General features: G+C 44.3%; 1 protein-coding gene across 1 annotated transcript; it reads left to right on the plus strand.

Annotated features, from left to right (window-relative positions):
• Nucleotides 1–353: 353 nt before the first annotated feature.
• On the plus strand, nucleotides 354–20,923 carry apln (apelin). Its single transcript, XM_030116939.1, has 3 exons — nucleotides 354–950; nucleotides 15,625–15,797; nucleotides 19,387–20,923. The coding sequence occupies exons 1-2, from the start codon at nucleotides 884–886 to the stop codon at nucleotides 15,789–15,791; spliced, it is 234 nt and encodes a 77-aa protein (XP_029972799.1). The 5' UTR covers nucleotides 354–883; the 3' UTR covers nucleotides 15,792–15,797; nucleotides 19,387–20,923.
• Nucleotides 20,924–22,498: the final 1,575 nt, after the last annotated feature.

Raw genomic sequence — 22,498 nt, forward strand, 5'->3', positions numbered from 1 at the left:
CCCCTCATAAGCTGGTATTTTGATTCCTGGATTCCTGGCGAGCAGCCCTGCTTGCAATTCAAAGACTTTTCAACAAGAGCATCTGTTTGGGTATTATCATAAACCTGCATGCACCGCACCGCACCCCCTCCACCTCCCACCCCACCTCCTCCTCCCCCTCCTGCCCTCGCTCCTCTCTCTTTCCTCCGCCGTGCGCGCTCGCATGTGTGTGGAAAAGGGGTGGAGATGGTTGGGTGACGACGGTCGGGCAAAAAGGGGTGGAGGGTGGAGGGGGCTTTTCCGTGACCCAGAGAGTCAATGATACATAAGCCACATGACCAACCGGTCCTCTCATCCCACGAAAAACTGGATTGACACACACACACACACACACACACATGCACCGAGGCACGCTGACAGACAGACCTGCAAGCTGACTTGCAGCACATTTACAGCTTCACTGAACTTGGCTCTCAAGCTGCCGTTTCTCTGACAGAAGAAAAGAAGACACACACACACACACACGCACGCGCACACACACACACACCTCTGTGGGAGAGCTCAGATAAAGACGTGCCTTCAGTCTTGGAGTGGCGCTGTCACACACTGATATACAAATACGCATTTAGACAAATACACAGGCACAGTCAGGGAGCCACCACACACACATTCTCACAAATTGACACACTCACTTATAACACACACACACACAGGAGCAAACAGTCTCTCTCTCTCTCTCTCTCTCTCTCTCTCGCTTTCTTGCTCGCTCAACTGCTCCCCTCCTCTCCCCCCTTCTCTCTCTCTCTCTCTCTCTCTCTCTCCTCTCTCTCTTCCATCCACACACACACACACCACTACAGTATATCAGCGAGTGACTAGCGGAGAGCCAGAGGGGAGTGCAGAAATGAATGTGAAGATCCTGACGCTGGTGATTGTGCTCTTGGTGTCTCTGCTGTGTTCTGCCAGTGCTGGTGAGTACAGGAGCGGCCAGCCTCGTCGCCGGTCGTCTCCTCTGCTTTCTATTTCTCTCTGTTTGCCTTGTGCTTGTGCAGGCTGCTGTAGTTGATCAGTTACCCAGCATGGTTAGGCTTGTGTGGGCTCTAAAAGGCAGGAATATCAGCACCTGGTTGTATATAGTACTGCACTGCAGTGGTTATACTGTCTGCTATTGTACTGCCTTTTGCTTTATGGTGAACTTGAATATAGGGTCCAGCTCAGATTGATCATTTTTTCCTCCCTGCCTCACCTTGATGTAGGCTTGTAACTCTTGAAAGAGATAAAATGTGGGGAGGTTTTTATTGATGGACGTTTACATGGAGAGCTATTCTTGAATGATGGATAATGCTGAATGTATGTGTGACTGTTGTGAAATGTCAGATATGCATGGAACATGTTCTGTGAGGTGGAATGGACCTGATTAATTTATGGCTTGATGATTTCCACCTGACCTAGGAGCTATATGACTACTACATGACTGTGATTGTGCAAGCATGGCAAACACGGCACCTATATATGTGCACGTGCCTCCTGTGGTGATGATAATGAGGACTGTAATTGTTGTACACGCTGATGAGGGGAGCACGGATCCCAGGTGGACGGATGGTCTCTGGAGGGGCTTGATGCCTTGTCAAGGTAAAATCCAGGCAAGTGCTGCTGCGTCTCTGGAGCCACAGATGGACTACATATCAATTCCACCGCGGACCTGAAACGTCTAAGATTTGGAACAAAAACACTGACTGAGGACAAATGTACAGGGATGCGGTTGCTCATGGGAGAAGACAGGCTGGTAGAACTGTGGCAAAGGGGTAGCTCGGAGACCGATGGGAAATCTGCAGATGTGATGCAGGTAACGTTGTAGTGTGAAAAAACAACAGTTAGGCCTGTGCAAATGTCTAGACTATTCTTGAGATTGTCACCTACCCACCAACTACAGCTGCTTAGAAAGCACAGGCAGGTTGTGTTTGTCTTTTATAAGACGCTGTACGGAATGAATGTTGTTTGGATGTTACACAATTTAGGAAGAACTAAACACACCTCATACTGAAAGAAGCAGGCCCTATCATCATACAGTGTCAGATGCCCTATAGGCTGAATGTTGCTAGGTGCTGTACGGATTGTGGTTGTAAGATGCTGTGTAGACTTTATGGTGTCCACTCTCTGTATCGATCCACGGCCAGAGCACTCACAGTTCCCATGCTTCCCAGCGCATTTGTTACAGCGACATGCTATTTTTGTCCGAGGCTCGCTCTCAGCACATGAGTAAATGGGAAGCAATTATCTAGCATCATGGTCAGTGTCGTTTTTCACGCCCTGCGTGTGGCTAAGCATGTTCCACGCCTGAGAGCCCACCGTGCTACAACCAGCGACGGGTAAAAACAAGGGCTGCTGCGCCTCGGGCTTTCATGGGAGCTTATCCTTCTCAACGCTCGAGTCATGCCTGCTTATGCGCCTCCGTGTTCCCTGGCTGCTACTGTAGTATCAGAGCTCCATTGACAAGAGAGGAAGCGAGAGAAATGGAGTGAAAGAGAGGAAGGGATGCAAGCGTGGTTGCGGCGTTGATGGGTGTGGGGAGGGATGCTAGCTGGAGAGTGTCTGCGTAGCACAAGCCTCTGCTACAGTATGCGCTGTCGCGGGAAGGTGTCGGAAGAGGCTCTGCATGTAGGCAGTGGGTGTGAAGCCTTTCATCTTGAGACAAACGCTTTTCTAGTTCAGTGGGCTTTCTCTCAGGCATCTGTGTGTGCGTGTGTGTGTGTGTGTGTGTGTGTGTGTGTGTGTGTGTGTGTGTGTGTGTGTGTGTGTGTGTGTGTGTGTGTGTGTGTGTGTGTGTGTGTGTGTGTCTGAGAAAGGAGAGATGCAATCGAGAGATGTCCAAAGCATGTGTGCTTACAGACCCGGGGATACAGGACTGGTGTAGGGTGGGGAAGTGTGAGCCTTCGTTGAATTTACCATCGAGATGCTTATAACTAAGAACTCCTTGTGCAACAGGCAATTCACCCCAACCACCTAAAGCTAGTTACAAATATTCATTCAGCACACTAAACAAGCAGCTGTGGCCTTCTCTATGTAATATTAGCATCCTTTAGCAGCACACTTAAATTACCCATCCTTGAAAAGCACTCTGGCTCAAGAGTGGGCTTCAGCTTTAGACATGTGGTATCCATAATTCATTCCGAGGCCGATCGCTCTTCCTCTCTCTGTGTAACTCGTAAGGCTGGGATATAAACAGTCCTTACTCTCAAAACATTCTTGTGTCTGTCGCGGTCTCTTACAAGATATCAAAGCTTCAATTTTTTTCTTTTTTTTCCCCGACATGGAAACATGCCGCCGATGCTCACCTGGGGACGTGCGGGATAAAAACAATAGCAGCTGGCTCCGGCACATGCATACAGACACACATCGTCACCCACGCACACAGGTGCAATTGGTGAGGTCGAACAGGTGAGGCAGTGCCGAGTGTAAATGGGACCAAGGCCCAGATCGGAGCTATTATCTGGCAGAGAAATCGTCTGCTCGGGAAGGGGACAATTTTATGAGAGCTGTCAGCAGCGCTATTATTCCATATTAAACTTTGATGCATTGTTGGGGCTGGCTGCTCTGTGGCACCAGCGCGCACACGTACTGTACTCGCCAGCCACGCTCAGACGACCGGCCGAGTGTCACGGGTCAAAGTACGACCCAAAAAGAATTGAGGGCAACAATCCACACAGCCACATAGAAGCACAAAGCCGGTCTAGCTTGGTTTGACTGTTGTATTAAACAACACCCATCGATGTAAACCAACCGTGACCGGGAAGCTTTAAATCATAAACCCCCGGTTTTCTAATCTAGAGAAGGTGTTTGTGCCTGTGGACGTGATAATGGCGGCGGTGGAGAAAAGAAAAGCACCTAAACCTTTCCAGATGTCCAGGGATAACATAATAACAGTGGGCAAACAGTTGTGTCAAAGGGGGAGCAGTGGAAAGGTTATTACAGGATTACGGAGAATCACAGCGCCTCTTTTTTCTCTTTTGAAGGCACAGGAGCTTGTTGAACCAGCCTGATTTATATCTTTCTCTCTCTCTCCCTCTCTTGCTCTGACGCCTCTCACACATCTGGAATAAAAACCTGGATTTAATCTTAATACAGCATTATGGCCTGCAGCATCGCTGGCCATTTCACACATTCAGTTAAGGGGCTTTTGCTTTCCTCTTGTTTGTCTCTTCTGCATCGGCTGAACTTCAAGCTATGTTTTTGTGATTCTCACGTCATAGTCTTATATTGAGTGAGCGTGAGAGGTTGCTGTTCACAGTCACTGATTTTCTCATACTGTTTATAATGTGAGAACAGAGCTCATTTCATATCGAATTCACTAGTCGCACCCAAGCCTTTTAAAAACATTTTTTGATGAATGACTGTTCACCTTTTGACCATTTTTTCAATGTATCTATGTAGACAAGTGTAATTGTGCCATTACTGCCTTTATAAATCAAAGGACAACCTTGTAATTTTACCAATGTTCAGCAAAATGCATGTTTTGGTTAGTTTAGTGATTTTATCGTCCGCTCTCTGCTTCCGAGATGCTTTACAGCAGATAAAGTCACTCAGTGCACTAAAAAAGGAGTGTCCATTAAAAAACACACAAGTTTTTTTTTATTTTTTTTTTTTTAAACACAAAAATGTTCAATTTTCAATATTTTGGAAAATATTTGCAGAAAAACTTAATATTAATTTCTGAAACTAATTTAAAAAAAGGACTCACACACTCATACATAGTATACTGGGCAGCACTGGTGTCTCTAGGATTTCTGGATGTATTCTGGTTTTTGGATCAGGAATTACTTTTGTCTTTGAAACCTGTAGCTTCAGATTTTTGTGGTTAAAGTTGCAGAATATGCACTGATTTACAGAAATGATTTTCTTTACCTTTTTTTTAGACTGGGATTTGTGCAATGAAGTGCTGAAAGCAATATTTCCAGAGAAGTTTCTTCATTCATGAGGACTTTTTCCAAGCAAAACTGATGCATAATGATTCAGATCACTTTACGGAACTTTGTGAAAACTGCCAAACCCGGCCAGGTTTTGTGATAAACAACTCAGTGTGACTGGAGGGTTCAGTGAAAAGAGGCTTTCTGTGATAAAGCACTTCACATCTGTATAATATCACCCAACATGAGCCGGTTGAATGGCACTCGCAAATAATTGCTCTGGAGTGGGAGTTGAGGAAGAGATTTAGTGAAAAATCATAACTCATTTGGTAGGGATATAAGGCTAACCTTTGGGTGAATACTCCCCAGAGAGCTCAGATGTTGAAGACTTTGGCATATGTGACTGCTGGGCTGCTGTAATGTGATTCAGAACTCTTTTGAATGAATAAATCTATGCACTTAGATCTTCCCTTGAGAGCACATCCAGTCAAGGGAAGGAGGGGAGAAAAAAAGAGTAATAGGTAGTAAAAGACAGTCCAAGGGGACAGAAAAATGAAAGGGCGGACAGGAAGAGGTTATCTGGGAGCTGAGATGTTGTGTGAACAACCTTTTCACGGAGAAATAAATGCCACAGCCACATTTAAAACTTCACAGCTGGTGATTTGATTTATCTTTAAGATTTTAATACAAGAAAAGTTTCATTCAGCTATGTGAGCTACATTTCCTTTTTTTTCTACAACAATTTAAACTCCCACGAGAGTTTTGAGGGCTCAGCCCTTTAGTTTTGGGCGAGAGGTGGCGAGCCTGCTGAGGGGGAAAGAGGGGGTAGAAGGGTTCTGTGTTAACCAGACCTCATGTGATCACCAGACCCTATCCTCAGGCCTGGGGCGCTCCTTACAACTTAATTAGAGCCAGATATATATATTTAAAAAAAAAAAAAAGAAAAAGAAGAAGAAAAAAAGCTGCTGTTTTTTTTTTTTGTTTTTTTTTTTGTGCCTGTTTCCAATATTAAAGTGATTTATGACTCTCTTTTGGAACATTAAGTGTTACATTTATAGCGGTTGTACCCGCAGATCAGATTCCTGATCAAGATCTAGGTGGACATTTTTATTAACCGGCTGCCAGACCACAGGATAAATACTGCGGTTTGGGGAATGCAGGTGCTTTAATTACTTTCATGCTCAATTTGTTGGAACCAAGAATAAGAAAATATGACCTCTTTATATCAATTCAGAGATGTTCTTTGCAGATGATTTAACAATGTTCTTCGTAAAATCATCATTTTTTAAGACATATTTAAAAGTAGTGGAAGTAAATTACTGGAAAAAAAAAAAAACAAAGACGCTTGAGAATGGTCTGGTTATCAAAGTCAACTGTCTATAGGCGTCATCATGAATCAGTGAGATTTCACATCTGGCTGAAAGTGCAGCACAGCTGTCTGTTGTGAGGCTGCTGTGGGATTTTGCTGCTGTGAGGATGGCAGTGTGGATTGGGGCGATGGGGGTGTACTGGGACTGCAGGAGATTTTGAGTTCATTTAATGACGCCCCCACTGGGATCTGCCTAAACTCAAGGCCGCAGGCAACACAATGTGCACGCTTCCTTTACTCTGAGAGAATTATACCATTTTGTGTTACACCTCATGAGACTTTAGATCGTCATGTAACTTATGTTCTCACCCTAAATCAAATGCTTAACAATGGGAAAAAAGGAACAATGCACTTGGTCTTCCGCACAACTGGATCCTTTCTGTACTGAACTCGATCTGCCTTTGATCATTAATATGATATATGTTTTTTTCCCTGCATACGCTTCCAATCCTGGTCAATCAATTGATTAACAGTGCGGATCTGAAGGCTTCCTGTGTCCTTATGTCTTGCCCTCTGGAGGGGGGGACAGGCCGTCAGGCACTTGGAGACCCTGAACATGAGCAGATGTTTGTAAAAATGGAGGCGCTCAGCAATATGTGGAATTCATAAACACAGATCTCCATCAGGCAAACAGTTTATTCTGATGAAAACGTTGTGGACACAGAGGGCCAATAAAGATTTAACTTTAGCTCCTCGGCAGCCCTCTGGAGCTGAACCTGTCAGTAAAAATCTTTACGATTTGTATTTTTCCACTAAATATGCGTGACGAGATTGCTTCTTCAGTTTCACTGCAGTGTCTTTTCCCGAGAGGTCCAGCCTACGTATGCTCAGTGCAAAATAATAAAAGTTACATCAGGAGAAATATGTTCAACAGAAATGCACAAAATAGCTACAAAAGCATTAAAAAAAAAACTATTTAATTTCACTTTATGTGTATCTTTTGCAAATAAAAAACTCTTGATATCTATGACCAAGGATTCTTTTGCTGAACCAACACAGACAATAAATAAGCTCCTTCATGATTTTAAGAGGTAAATGTTAATCACATTCTTCGATATCTAACTTGATGCATTTCCTGTGAAACCTGTTTTTGCAATATTTCAGTGACCGGATACTAAAGTACTCTATCCTGTTAAAACTCCCATTCCTGAGCTATTGTTTTGTGTTCTCCCGTTTGCCGGAGCAGTAACGCAGTCTGATGCAATGTCGGTGCGATTTTCCTTTAATAGTGCTGTATATGCTATAGGGAGAGGTGATGGTCTCCTCGGGCTTTAAAAGCTGCAGTGAACCCTGCGCAGTGTTGTTGCTCTCCTCCTTTCTGTTTCACTCTTTTTCCCACATCTCAAATGGGAAAAGGTTCACAGCATGGGGGAGTGATGGCACAGGAGAGGGAGGGGCCGTGTTCCACATCTGATTAGCGTGCCCATGGAAACGGATGGTTGGAGGATCCCTTTGCCCTTGACGCGCAATCTCTGGAGATCGGGGCAACGGTTGGTATCCATACCTACTGACTCTACCTCGCCATGCGTAAAGGTTCACCCTGCTGCGGTAAACGGAAATGGCACTCGGCTGCATTGGCACACCCAGCGGAAAGTTGTGAAAAAGAGAGGTGCTTTGTGGTCGCTGCTCAGACCGGGCAGTGTTCAGTAGGTCCTAACCCGCAGTAACCTTGTAGCCACGCGTTCACCTCTTCGGCAGGAGCGGGATGGTGAATAAACCGACACGCAGTCGAGGGGAGTCGGTGGCTTCATTAGCTGGCTCAGTGCCGCCGCCGGCCCTTTGAACTGACAGCGCTCTGATCATGGCGGAGTACGGAGTCTCACACCTCATCATTTCATACGCTCTCCAATTCAGGAGCACATATAGCCGCACACTTCACAGGCGGCTGATTGACTCAAAGGGACATGTGCGGAGAGCTACAAGCCAGAGGGCTGCGCAGTTTGTTTTCAATTAGGCCTGAGCCTTCCCCGAGAGTTGGGGGGTAACTTTCAGCACAAGGTGGGCGAGGGGTTAAGTTTAAAAAGCTGGAGTAATGGGAACAACTTTTCATGCACTCTCGTTTCCTTGCAGGAGTTTGTACAGACAAAGCCGGCCTTCAGCTCAGCCACAAGCCTCGCATTATCGTGGCACAACAATGCTGCATATCAAATAGTCCCCGACAGAAGTAAAAGAAAGGGCTCCCGACCAAAACAACAACCCCCCCCCCACCCCCCTCAGGGGGGAGGAGCACTCAGAGGCCAAGTGTGGTAGCCCACAGAGGTGGTTAAAAACATCACGTAGTCAGAGGAGTCCGCCACTCAGAGCCGGTGCGGCGAAATTTGTAAACCGAGAACCTGGTTGATTTCGGCTGACAATGTCATTCTTTTTGCTCCAAACTAAGCGCCTTTCATGGTGGCTGCCATGGTAACGTGGCCTGAAAGTCGGCAAGCAATTGGTACCAGTTTCTGCCAAGGCCCAGACTTACTGGTAAGCATGTAACAGGCAGCATTTCCGACTTCAAACACTGGATTGTGAGAGATGAACAACAAGGGACAGCCTCCTGAATTAGGCACCATTCCATATGTGCAGGATGAACGCGTGGGGAAGCTGTCAGGCTGCTAACAAATCCACTGTATGAAGCTGTCGCAACGCTGAGGCTTATTCTAGGTTAAAAGAATGTTTGGCTTGTATCTGGCACAATTAACACATTTCATCCGTGGCTTAATAACCCTGATCCTCTAATGTGCTTATGCAGTGGGAGCATCTCTGCCCATAACGTGTCTCTGTCTGGCTGTGTGCGTTAGGCTGTCTGTGGTAATGGCATGCTAGAGAGGGATTCATTAGCTAAAGCTGCTCCTCTCCTTTTAGTGAATGAAGGAAAGAGGCACGCAACGGAGACAGAAGGCCTGCTGCTCCAACGTCATGGTTATAACCATGACTACACACACCAGGGTATTTATCCTTCCTGTCTCTCACTGACACAAATATTGTTCTGATAACCCTCAAGGATTGTGCACGCACATGAAGCGATGCAGCTACCTGCATATGAGGCACAAATATTCCCAAGCGTCACAGTGTATTTCCAGCAAATGTTGTCATGAGCAAGGCCATTTTCATGTGACGTGTATTTGTGGCAAGAGCACAAAAAAAAAAAATTCAGCATTACCTCTTTAAATGCAATCATGGATAAAGCAGAAATTATCTCAGCACTGATACAAAGTAGAAACAAGAGTCCCCTCAAACGGCTCAGTGAGACTGTACTTTGACACAGCGATGCTCTGAGCAAAGCGCTAATGTCAGCACGCTCGCAATGACAACGCCAACATGCTGATATTCAGCACGCATAATATTTACCCACTTACAGCAAAGTCAGCATTCTAACATTTGCTAATTTGCACGTAATGTAAAATACAGCTCAGGCTGATGGCAATGCCAATAATCTTACATGGAGAGTTTGTTCTCAGAGGGGCGTCATTGAAGTGACTGAATTACGAGGAGTAATGTGCTGATCCGATGTGGTTTTAATGTCAGCATCACCCTGAACGCTAAAACAATGAGGATTTTTTTTCATAGACTTTAAAATTCTTGCAAAAAGTAGAAGTTCATAATATAATTTTCAATCGTGAGTTAACACATAGTGGTTTAGTTTATAAAGGTCACCTATCCGCATGAATTGTGACTTTTGAAGGCAAAATATCGTGAATAAAAATAAAAGAGAGCCCAAGGCAACCTTTGTGAACCTACCGTTTAATGAAACGTCATCTTCTTCCTGAACACAGGTTTATTTATCTATCAGTGAGATGGAAAAGAAAAACTTCTAGACAGTGAATAGCGCAAAAACTCGTAAGTGGTATAACCACTCCAACTGTAAAACCTGTTCAGTCAGTGTTAAACAAATAAATATTCATGCAGCACGTTTAAATTTTCAAATGATGCCTCATACCTGGAGATTCAATTCGTCTATAAGTTGTGTGATCCTGAGAGTGTATCACAAAATCCCCTAAAGATGTCTTCATTCACCCCTTTGTCCTGCTTTATCCTATTCAGTGTCACAGAGTGCTGGAGTCAATCCCAACATGCAGTGGTGATAATACACTGTGATAATGTAGCAAATTGTTACTGGTCAGCCCAAAGTGAGAAATGTAATTGTGACTACTGTTAAAACAGGGCTTTTCTGTCTGGCTTTTCTCAATTATGAGGCATCTGAAGTTGAAATAAGTTGATTTTAAAGTTTAGGTAACACTTAAGTTATTACCTCAAATCCCTACAAACCCTTCCTCATTTCTCCCGGCAATTTGTTTACATTTCCCATCTGTAAAAAAACTGCTCCAAGCACGATGCAGAGGTGTCAGATAGGTGGCGTCGGGAGAGATTTAAAAAAACACAGACAGGGAGGAATAAATTTGAAAAGCTCAGCCAACCGTAAAAATGCATCTAGGAGAGTGCGCACAATTGATTCTTAATCAGTGTGACTGTGAGTGATGAGCAATACAAGTAAACAAACAGATAAGATTCAAGGCGACAGCAAATCAATTAGCGGTGACAAAGAAAATTAAACACCGCTAGGATTCAATTCTGGTGACCGTTCTTCACTCCGCATGTTCACATTTGCAGCAACAGCTTCTAATGACTGCGGCCCCGTGTGTACCTGTTGCAGTCCTGAGACGCAGATTGATTTAGTTTAATTGCTTAAATCCGCGTAGCAGAAACACCATTATGCTGTGGTGGCTGCATTCATAAGTGTTTGCATTTGTTATATGGTCATTTTGGCAGTCGGAACACACAAATCAGCTTTACAGCTATTAATAGGCAGCTCTGGCCCATTTGCCATGCTGTGTCCCTGTACTGAATATGCATTGTGATATACAGTTCACTGCTGTTTGCTGATGAACTTGGCGTTAATCTGGAGGAGAGCCACTTCTCTCCAGGCCCCAGTGATCGACTGCAGCAGATTCAACAGGGATAAACTGTCAGTATTCCAGTTTTGGGCGGACCACGACAAGACAGAGTGCTGGCTGTTTTGAAAAAGACAACATGACGGATATCACTGCAGAAGGTGGAGAAACTAAGGCGGAGGGGAAAAAGGAAACAACCCGGCACTTGCTCATCATTAGTCTGGCCAGTTTGTGACACTGTCCGCCACTCTGGTCTCTGCCTGATGCCTTCTACCTCTGCTGTTGTGCACACGCCTACTCGTCTCTCTTCAAAGGCGGGAGCAGAGTCGTAGGCAGCTCTAAATCCAAGGCATTCCTGAAATTCCCCTTTTATGAAATTTTAATTAGGGAATTACCATGTGCGGGAAGACATGTTGAGATTCGGTGTAAAGAGGGTAAACTCGGGGCTCCAAGGTCATCAAAAACAGAGATAAGGCACTTATAGCTGGGAGACATGCAATATCTGAGCGTTTTGCTGTCTCACCAGCTGAATGCAAATGTAAGGATTTCTCATGAGAAAAGATCAAATGAGATACTCCAACAACTGGATCCAATTTCAGGGCAATAAGGCGTCTGAGATATCTTTGTTTATGGAGATGGAATATGCATTAACCAATGATAAACCTGCCATGGAAACAATCATAACATCTTATCCAGGAGCAACAGATGCTGCCACATTCAATCTATAGGTATTCCACCACAGACGGCTTGAGGCACACACTGTGTTGTATCTGCCACACCGAGACGCTCTCCCTGCAGCCTGAAAGAGTAAAAATCTATACTGCCACTGTTATCACCCGGCCCGGCTTATTTTTAGCAGCTTTCATTACACTTTTCCATCCAGTATCCAGATTGGAATAGGTTGAGATTTGTCAGGAGACTCACGAGACGTTCTCCCTTCAAACCCCGACGCTGAGCAGCGGCTGACAGCTCGCCATGGAAGGAGACATCTAAATTGTCTCATTATGGACCCGGGTTATGACAGGCTGAGCCACCCAGAAAGGGACTGTCAGATGAGTTGTATGTGCGCGCCGAGGTTCAATTACTTTACCATCTCACACTGCAGTGTGTGTATGGTGTGCATAGTCACCGAGTGTGACTTTTCGTATGTGTGTGTGTACACTTGTTAAACTTGCCTATCACTCAAGCATAAGCTGCAGTCATTATTTGCTGCAGGTATCACTGTAAGACATATTATGTGTCAGATTGCTTTAACCCAACACCTCACTGATGGACAAATGGTCCCTGTGACTACGTCCTTTAAGCTTTCCAACACCTGACACAAGATTTATGTAACTCTGCGGAGTGACAGTGCCTCTCATTTCAGGGATCAGTCAGAAGTGTGTGGAAAAGCGGAAAAGTAGGAATGAGTTAGACTTCTCCTGCGAGCTTTTTCATGTGCTATGTGCAACTCGGTTCAAAGCTTTGCAACAAGTCGAGTGCTCTGCTTTTCCAATTACCGGATCCACTGTGGAGCACCTCTCAATGAACGTGCCTGCATGGACTTGATTATTCTGGTGATCATCATGCTGCCAGTTTCAGTGTTTGCACATATTACAGTATTGCTGCGGTCTGTGATGGGACATGCCGATGCACTGTCGCAGTCAGCTGAGCGAAACTGCAGGTGATGAGACTGATCAGGTTCAGAGGGATAAAGAAATCACAACTGTCTTTTCAGATGGAGACAACAGCCTAGTTTGAACAACTTTATTCTTCTTGAGTGAAGGAAAGCGTTGTTCATCACATTGTAGCCTTGTTTTTTCTGCACACAACCATGCAGCCAGTACAAAGAGGAGATATGCATAGAAAATATTTATTTTCTTTTGCAACTACCGACACCCTATCAATCCTCTCCCACCAGTCTGATCATTTTCTTCATCCACTGCCTCCTTCCACTACACCTTCCCGGTGGCACAGGCTAAAGTGTAGGGCAAGGTTAATTTTTTTTTTTCTGTTGCTCCCTTCATTCATTGCGAGCAATCACAAAAATCTGCAGCACAATGTTGGCATTCAGTCGTGCTAAATCTGCTATAAACCAGTGGTTTACAAGAGCTACAGTCAAATCAGATTAACAATTTCATAATTGCAAAGTATGAATAACCAGATTTGTTTGCGTTGCAAAAAAAAAAAAGCGCTTAATCACAAACATGATCATAACAGGACAAAGCTCACAACTGAAATACTCAAGTACAGCGAACCTTTAAAGCTGGTGTATCTGATAAAAAGCGCAAAATACCTCATTTCAAATCACGTTGTTGCCTTAAATGTTAAACATTACATATTTGTAATTGTGTGCTCTACATGTAAATGCTCAGGGTTTCTTCAGTGGAGAAACAGGACCCCCTGTAATACTTGTGTTTGTCTCTAAATCTACTCAACCCCGAGTATTACTATTCAAGCCCCTGGATTTAAAAGAAATGAGCTGAATGCCTTCAGAATGTGTGAACGTTGCTCATTCAGTGTGTATCTGGAACAATAACAAAAGGATAATGTGAAGATTAGTGCTCCTGGGGGTAAAGATGTGATTTTGTGGCTTTCGATGCGGAAATATGTGACCACGGTTTTCCTCGCTGCAAATGAATTAGCCCAGTGTTAGCCCACAGATATACTGTGTAATATGCTCACGGAAGGAGATTAGTGTGGAAATGGAACTTGAGATGTCTGGCGTTTCAGGGATATACATTGAAAACATTCAACAAGCTGTCTGGCTCAGGCATGCAATTCACCATTATTTCAAGCTGAAAGCCAGAATTCTTTCTCCTTTTCCTTCTCAAATGAAGCGTTATCTTAAAAATAACTTCATGAAGCCACATCTGAAGGTCATTCTTCGATGAAGACTGCAAAGATTCTTCACCTTTTCTAAATGCTCACTTTGAATTCCACACTTGAGAAGTCTCGCTCTATGAAATCACAAACTCCAGGTTTTTTTTTTAAATCTTCTCTTCAAAGTTTAAATGAGGCAACAGCGTTTAATATCATGACTCTGCCGCCACTAAATACAGAAAGTATTGAAAAGAATCTTAAGGAAGAAGTGAACTTTGCATCATCATGGCTTTTCTAAGCTGCTCAACTGCTGTCCTCAGTATACTTTCTGCTTTTACAAGCGGCTGCAGTCAACTGGCTGACTTATCTTAAGCTGTGTCCTCACCCGGGCTCTCGTAAAGCCAGGGAAGGTCATTCCCTGGGGAATTCTAAAAATGGTGCCCGTCTTTCGGCGGAGAGGTGGGGAGACAGGAATGTCGTGAACTCACGTGAATAATGTCAGTCAGTCTTGTGGCCGGAGACACACAGTGACGAAAATGTGTTCGTTTGGCTCTGAAAGACTCTGCACGCTTTGTTTTGCGTGCAGAGGCAACGACTGAAGATCACTTAGCAGAAGAAAAGAGCACCTTGAAAAGACTGTGGAAAAATCTGTTGCTTCTGAAAGTTCAGACAACTTTGAAGTCTGTCTTATAGAATCAAGGTTTTGAGTTAAGACGTTGTTTTGGGAAGACAACATCTAGTTAATATTCACAGCTCAGTGTTAATGTTAAGTCAATCCACACTTGGGAGTTTCCCACACTTTGTGAATCCTTTGAACATCACCCACTCAACCTCAGCATGGGTTTGATTCTCTTTAACATGTGTTATTAATTAATAATAATGCCTACTGTAATTGGTTTCTGTGTTATTTCACCACTTTATCAGGCCCGCTGTAACATGTCTTTTGCTGCATTGACACACATTTTGCTGGACTTGAGGGCCAAGCTGTAACGTGAAAGATCACCTGTGTAAAAAGTCGGATTACATGGACGACTGCAGACTCTTCGTAAAATTTCTTTGGATTTCTACCAGGAGGTCTGCTGGTCTGCAATAGGTTGAAAGGTCATTGAAAAGCTTGAGGTGGACCAAATCATTTGGAAAAGAGGGGCTTAAGAGGATCAGGCCACACTTATTGAGAGGTGACTGAAAACATCTGGGATCACTCTCAAACACACGTAAACCCCACGCCACACTACACGCCTCAAACATTCACACATTCTCCGTGAGACACGCTGCTATGAAACTCATCCCTGAGCTTGGATCAAACACAGCGACAGGATGCACCTCCGCGAGGATTGGTGTGATGTGGTGTTTGTAATCTGCAGAGAGAGTGACGGAGACATAAGACAGCAGGGCTTGAGTTTCTACTCTCTGTCCGGGCTGCTTCTATCGGCTGGGTTTTGCACTGGACCGCATCGACTTGCTGAACTCTATTGCTGGGTGGGCTACGAGGGGCCCACACATGGTCTCACACACTTATCTATACATGTCTCTTGTTTCCTCATCCATTACCAGTGTAATCCCTACTTGAATCTTGCTGCGTGTTTTCCTTTAGCATTGATAGAGTTAGCTCATTATCAAGACGTGATACCCAGGGGTGGAAATAGTTTAGGTGTCTGAATGGGTTTTTTTTTTTTCTCCGTAATGTGTCCTGCAGGTCCCATGGCCTCCACGGAGCATGGCAGAGAGCTGGAAGAGGCGGCTACGGTGAGAAAAGTGGTCCAGCAAAACCCTCCGAGGGGCGGTCAGACCCACAGACCAGCCGGCTGGAAGAGAAGACGCCCACGGCCCCGTCTCTCCCACAAGGGGCCCATGCCGTTTTAGAGCAAGGTGAGTTTCACGCAGTCAGGGGTTAAAAAGATGCTCGTGTTTTGTTGAGAAAACATAAGAAATATGCGGCTGAAAAGCGGGGGACCTGCAGTAAAAGCTTCAATCAAATAAAAAGCATGTGTCTGTCTTCAGTTTGCCCACTGGACCAATTTTCTGTCAAGTCAGAGCTGCTCAATTCTCAGGAGAGTCTCAGCGAGAGTACTTCCCGATATAAATTAAATCATATCTGCTGACTAGAAAGGAAAGACAACATCTTAGGGGACTTTCTAAGAGGAATGCGATGGCAAGTCGTGTAATACTTTGGCAGAATCAGCTTGGACATTTCTGATGATGAGAAACTAAAACTCTTAAAGGAACAGTGGAAAAGCTCATAATGACGACCGCTACACTCAGATTAACCTCTAATGCAAGGAAGTTATTGTTGGCATGAAAAACAAGGGCATTTCTTTGTAGACTTTGGAGCTGACCTACCAGTCGGTGTGGCTTTTTTAAATCTACGTCATTTGTTTTCTCATACGGCACAGAGTTGTACTTAGAAACCTAACCTTTTGAGTCAATTCAGCTGGAATAAGTCTTTACTCTCTGTCTGATTTAGCCAATTAAGACCCTTATTCCAAAGATAATAGTAGGTGGGGTTGGATTTCTTGGCTGCACTGATTTTCTTGTGAAGAAATATTTAACTTGACATCAAGTAAAATAAAACCTTGAGAGAAAAACACTTTTGTCCAAAATTAGAGATAATATTTAGCTTATCGCTTTTCATGGACTTTTTTTTCATCCTGAACCAAAATAATTTCTCTGCATTTCAACAAAAACAAATCCAAATTTAAATGAGAAACTAAAACATACAATAGCCAATTACATGCCACCAATCACATCTACAGGCCATAGGCTACAAATTCCATCCCGCTAAAGTCAGCTCGTCGCTGCAGCAGCGTGTTTCTCCCAGACACAGCGAGAGACAGGGAAACTCGACAAGACACAATATCCCTGCAGGAGGTGCCGACCATACAGCACTGAGCTGCAGAGGTCCACCATAAATTAAATCTGTAGTGAGAGGAAGCTGCAGCCACAGAGTGTCAGGGCATGGTTAATCAGTTTTAGGGAGAAGGGATCAAAGCCAGAGACTCTGGAAGCTCTATTCTCTAAAGCAGCCAGAGGCTTTTTACAATGCATAGCGAATTATGGATGATTATGGTATTTTTCTGGGTGAAAGTAATCTCGCCATTTAACACCAGTCTTCAGACGCTCGCGACAAAGGTGACAGCAACGAGCGAAGACCGAGGCAGGGTAGTCTTCACTTGAAGGACAACATGGGCCTTACAACTTCTCTCAGTCTGCCAGTAAAATGTGAGAATCCTCTCTGTGAGTTTAGCGGTCAGAGCTTATGTTCAGTGCCAGAATGCTGGCCACATAATAAGGGGAGCTTCAGGAAGTTGTGAAGCTCTGTAAAACTGAACGGCTCAGTGAGTCACAATGCTGTCTCCGCAAACACCACTTAAACCACAACAGCTGAAGATTTCCTTTTTTTGTTCGCCTCCCTCTCAGGCTCCCCTCATTCTGGCGAAGTTCAGAGTTCACCTCATTCAAGGATTTCTCTCCGCATACCGTGCCAATTTACCCCGACGGGGCAGCAGTGGGAATCTGGCTGTCCATTAGCAGCATTTTAGTGATAGTGCTACCAAAACTTCACTGAGTAAATTATCCACAAAAAAATCTGGACACTTTGTTCTAGGTCAGATGAGGAAGCAGAAATCATTCAAGCAAGCAGTTTATGCTGTTTTATCAAACATCCTGCCAATGCTACACTTTGTTTCTGGACCGAAATCTTTTCTATTATCATCAGACAAACTTTCATCTGACTGTAGTTCACGTTTCCAATGCTTTCCTTTAACAACTGTAGTTTGTTCACATCCCAACTGAAAGAATCACATCTTCTATCAATCCGTCCAGCGATCAGCTCTCGTAATAACACATCAGCTTGAGCGTCTCTGCTCCCCCTCGTGCGCCCGGACTTTCTTCTTCACTTTGTGCTGATGATGGGAAAACCACCTCTGGAAGCAGCTGGAGTTGCAGTTTGTTTGATCAAAGCGAGAGTTCAATGAAAGCGTCCAGCTGAGGACCGAGACTCAAACACAGTCAGACTGATGTGTCATTATTGCGCTAAACGTAATTACTACGCTGTTTATAGAAAGATCAGGAATAATAATTGCTTTGACAGCGTCCATCCTCAACCTCTGAGCTATTTAGTAACATCACCTCATTTCAGTGTCAAAAGCAGCTCATCTTTTATTCCCTACGACACCTGAGGCAAAAAGGATTTTTCCTCATTACACATTCCAGATGTGAGCACCCAAAAGAAGAAAGGCGGCGACCCAGGTCATCCTCTCCGAGCATCTGAGTAGATTTCACATCAAACCACGCTATTACAACTCTTGGATCTAAGCCATGCCAGTGACAGTCTAAGAGACGACAGGATATTACAGATTTAAAGCCGGAGGCAATTTGTGCAAGCCCCTCGTGGCCCTGAGTGAGAGAAAGCCCATGAATGACTCTTTTAGAGAGTTTTCCCATTACAGCGACGCAGAGCAGGTCTCCTCTAGGTGCTCGCTACGTGATGCAGTGCGACTTCAAGGCAGGCTGCTGCACTGAGATCATCCCATGGACACAAAGGCACAAAGGACAGCAACAAGCAACAATACCATTCGATAAGGTTCAGATATACTGTACATCTGTTCTGGTGGCATTACATGGCCACAGAAAAATGTATTCTTGAAATAAGAGCAGGCTCTTATCAGTGAATGAACCTCGTTGTCTGAATCTTCTGATAGTATCACGGGACAGGAGGAGGTAAAAGATGTGGGAAGATGAAAGATTTCTTCATTGTCAAGAAGCGATCCGGTTCCCCCGAGCGTAACGTAATGTTGTGCAGTGAGATATACAGTTGTTTTTCTGACTCCCTGCAGCAATTTTTAATCAAAGACCATGAAATCTGGTAGGAACATGTCTGGGAGAGCCTTTTCTTTGAGTGATTCAACTGGAAGACATCATGAGGAAAGAGAAAGCTTCAGTAAAAGCACCCTAAATGGGATGTTTGATAGCGAGGAAACTGAAATGTTGAAATCTCTGCATTCTACTTTGGCAGAAGAACAGCATTACGAGACTTTAATGTACTGTTGCAACTTTTTTTCTACCTTTTCGCTCTTCGACACCATGACAGACAGAGAGAGGGAGGCGAGCTCGGAAACAATGAGAATTTTGGGCTTCTTTGTTGGGGAATGTTTTCGGTCCAGGCAGAGTTTCATCCAAACAAGCCAACCTTTGTTACGAGTCCAGAGAAGGAAACATTACCACCGTGTGTGCTTTGAGTGTAGCTCAGAAACGTGTCCAACGCAACGGAAAATGAGCGCTGCCTCACGAGCGACACCAGAAATATCAGTCGGTTAGTGTTTCATTCACATAAAAGACGCTGTCCAACGGTCACGCGGTCACTCGTCAATGGAAATACAGCCGAAAGCTTGTCTGCATGGTGATAAAATCCAGCAACACCACTGATGATGCTCTCTGTGCTCTTCTCCTTGTCTTGCAGGCACTGTTCTGAGCGCCCTCCCCCAGGTTCTGATTTCTATGCTCTTCCTTTGCCTTGGGGGGCCTTGCAATGAAGGGCCTACGCTTGCCCAGCCTGAAGAGTGATGTCCATAGCACCTGCTGGTTCTTCAAGCAACTCTGTCCACAAAAAAAATCAGGACAAGCCGCTCACCCTCAGCTCTAGGAGGAATTGGGGGCAGGGAAAGGGGGTGGGGGGTATTGAGCCCGAGCTATCAGACTCTATTTCTCTGTCTCTCTTACTCTCACTCCTTCACTACTACTTATCTATCTCTGTCTTCTCCCAAGTATTTTTTTTTTCTATTAGTTGCTTAATAGAGCCCGATCATAACGATCTCCCTGAGTGTTTCACACACTTTGCATGACATGTGGTGAAGAGGGAGCCCGGTCAAAACAATCCGAGTCTTAAATGTCCCTTCTCCGTGACGCGGTGTTTCCGCGTCTCAGATCCATGGTTACTGCAGCCGCTGATTTCATTGCTGTGTAGCTACTTAACTTTTCTCGAGGGTGAGGGTGCTCATCGTGCAGACGGGCCGTGTCAGCTGTACTAGATGACAGGAAGTAAATATTAGGAATCACTTATGATACTCTGGATGTTGCTGCGAAAAGGAATAAAAGGTTTTGTGTTCAAAATGGACAAGCGAAGGCGTCACATCTGAATGGCATCATGCTCATGACTTAGTTTTCATTATTAATGGTGCTTTGTACCTCAGAACGACAGCAGGTTCACATGCTAAGTAGGAGATGGGCTCGAAAGAGAGCGCATACTGTCAAAACAATCGATTTAAGTCACAGAATAATTCCTTTATTCTTCAATCCAAAGCTATTTGGGTGTCTCTGAACTCATTAACGCCTTGTAGGGAGGGAGGGAGGGGTTTACTGACGTGCTCAAGGTTACTGTTACATGTCCCACCTTGGATGAGTCCTTCGACCCCCAATCCCGATCCTATTCCCAACCCCACAGCTTTCTCACCACATCGCTGCCCTGCGCAGCTGCTCTACACGACTGTTAACTGGCGGTGGCGGTCCGCTCCACCGACGGGCCGGCTCGCCTTTTAATGAAGTGCCAAATAATAACCTTCTCCACAATGCTGCCAGGAACGAAGCGAATGAAAGGTTAGGGAGAAACACATTACCTCTCGTTTGAAGTCTTGATACACTGATACTCATTATGCATTTTAAATTATTGCAAACAGAAATCCCGTGTGAGACGATGTTAGCAAGGAGGATCAGTTAAATTAGGGCAGAAAAAAAAGAAAGAAAGACGAAAAAAAAAAAAGAATCAGTTTCAAAGCCGCCATGATCAGCCTACCACTAGTGCTCTGGCTGTTTTAATATTGAGCATATGGCTGGTTTTACCCTTTGACCTATATCTTTCACTGACGAAATGCTATGCCTTTCCATCATACTGGAATATATTACTGTTAATGTTTATTTCTGTGTTCTAGTTTTATTTCTTTTTCTCAGGGTGCTGTGATATAGGCTTGTACTAGAGCAGTCTATTTTGTGCATTTATTTAAAAGAACACAAGCATACAATACATTTAAGACTTATATGAGCATATTTTCGTATACTGTATCTTTACTCTCCATCTATGTATAACACCATTATAGCCATGATTTACTCAGATTCATCATCCCTCTTACTACGTTATGTTGGGTACAGTTGCCTTTCTAGCCTGCCCGTCCACAGCACAGGTGGTCGTGGCTTTGATCATTACACTCATTAAATCCAAGAGTTAATCTTTCTCAGATGGATCTCCCCAAGGCTGGCCGGGGCCACTTAGTCTGAGCTCATTGTTAAATTGGCTTAGACAGAAGCCACGCCCTTCCCCCTTTTCAATCTCCAAACCCCCGCTGATTCAGTGCGTAACCATGTAACATATTCGGACTGTGACCTGTGGAGCAGCCACCTCGCCATCACTCGCCCATCATTGTTGCACGAGGTGTGCAGAGCAACTTCCTAATTACATTTTGCTCTTTTCAGTTTTTTTATTTATTTTTTTTTTTTATTTTGGTGAATATCTGACTTCGATCTGCCGCAATTCAATCGGCAAACTCCCTCGCTTCCGATCAGATCAACGTAAACAACCGACAACACGTTAACCTAGATTCTCAACACTTTTTTTTCCCTCTCGCCATGTCTCATGCAAATAGTACAATAAAATGCAGAGTCTTCTCAGCCCCAGCACGAGAAGCTTTTATTAAGAGAGCATCTAAAATCACAGTGGTAATCCACCCAGCCAAGCTCACCGTGATTAAAAATGTATTAAATCCTAGGGCACTGTGAAGTGTAATAATTTCAGTTCCACCATTATTTTTTCATACCCTCTCAGACAGAGATGTAGATTTCATTAATGCTCCTCTGGAGTGAGACAGCTTTGCTCAGGATGTCTCATGTATTATTGGGGGAGATAGTAGGAAGATATGAGCTGGGGATGAAAGTTCAAAGCCGCAGGAGTTGGGACGCTGGAAGCAGACTGGGTCATGGCATCGGGGTTCAAATCAATCTTTCCCCATCTCAGAAGTTGTTGTTACGGAGCCGAGCGACGTCTGTATTCGCACTGTTTTTCATGAATGTATCCTCACCATCTGCACCAGCCATGCTGCCCTTTCAGAGACCAGAGCAAACCAATGTTTATATGAAGTACCCTTTTTTTGATTTTGGTGTGGTTAAAAAAAAGAAAGAAAGAAAGAAAGAAAGAAAGAAAAAAAAATCAGAAGCCAAATATCCCACTGATCCAAAGCCTCTGGTGTCAACTTGTCCCAACAAATAGACGTGGCTTTGCTCCAAGACTTCTCTGTATGGGTTTGCAAGGCTGCACTTTTTTGCAATTCCATTATGCTGCTGGAAAAATACACCCTGAAAACAAGAGTCTGTTGATATGGAATGGTTTTCCAGTGTATTGTGACAATTTCTTTGTCTGATTCTTGTCTAGCTGGTTGTCCAAAGCTTACTTTTTGAATACAGTGTGAGAAGCTGTATCTTTTGTGGATGTAACAAAATAGAAAAGTAGTCTGCAGCACAATATGTCGTGGACACGTGAAAGCTTTCAGGCATTCTTTTCTTGTAGATCATAGCCCACAGCCCTCCCC

This window comes from Salarias fasciatus, chromosome 2 (assembly GCF_902148845.1).
Source record: "Salarias fasciatus chromosome 2, fSalaFa1.1, whole genome shotgun sequence".
NCBI lineage: Eukaryota > Metazoa > Chordata > Actinopteri > Blenniiformes > Blenniidae > Salarias > Salarias fasciatus.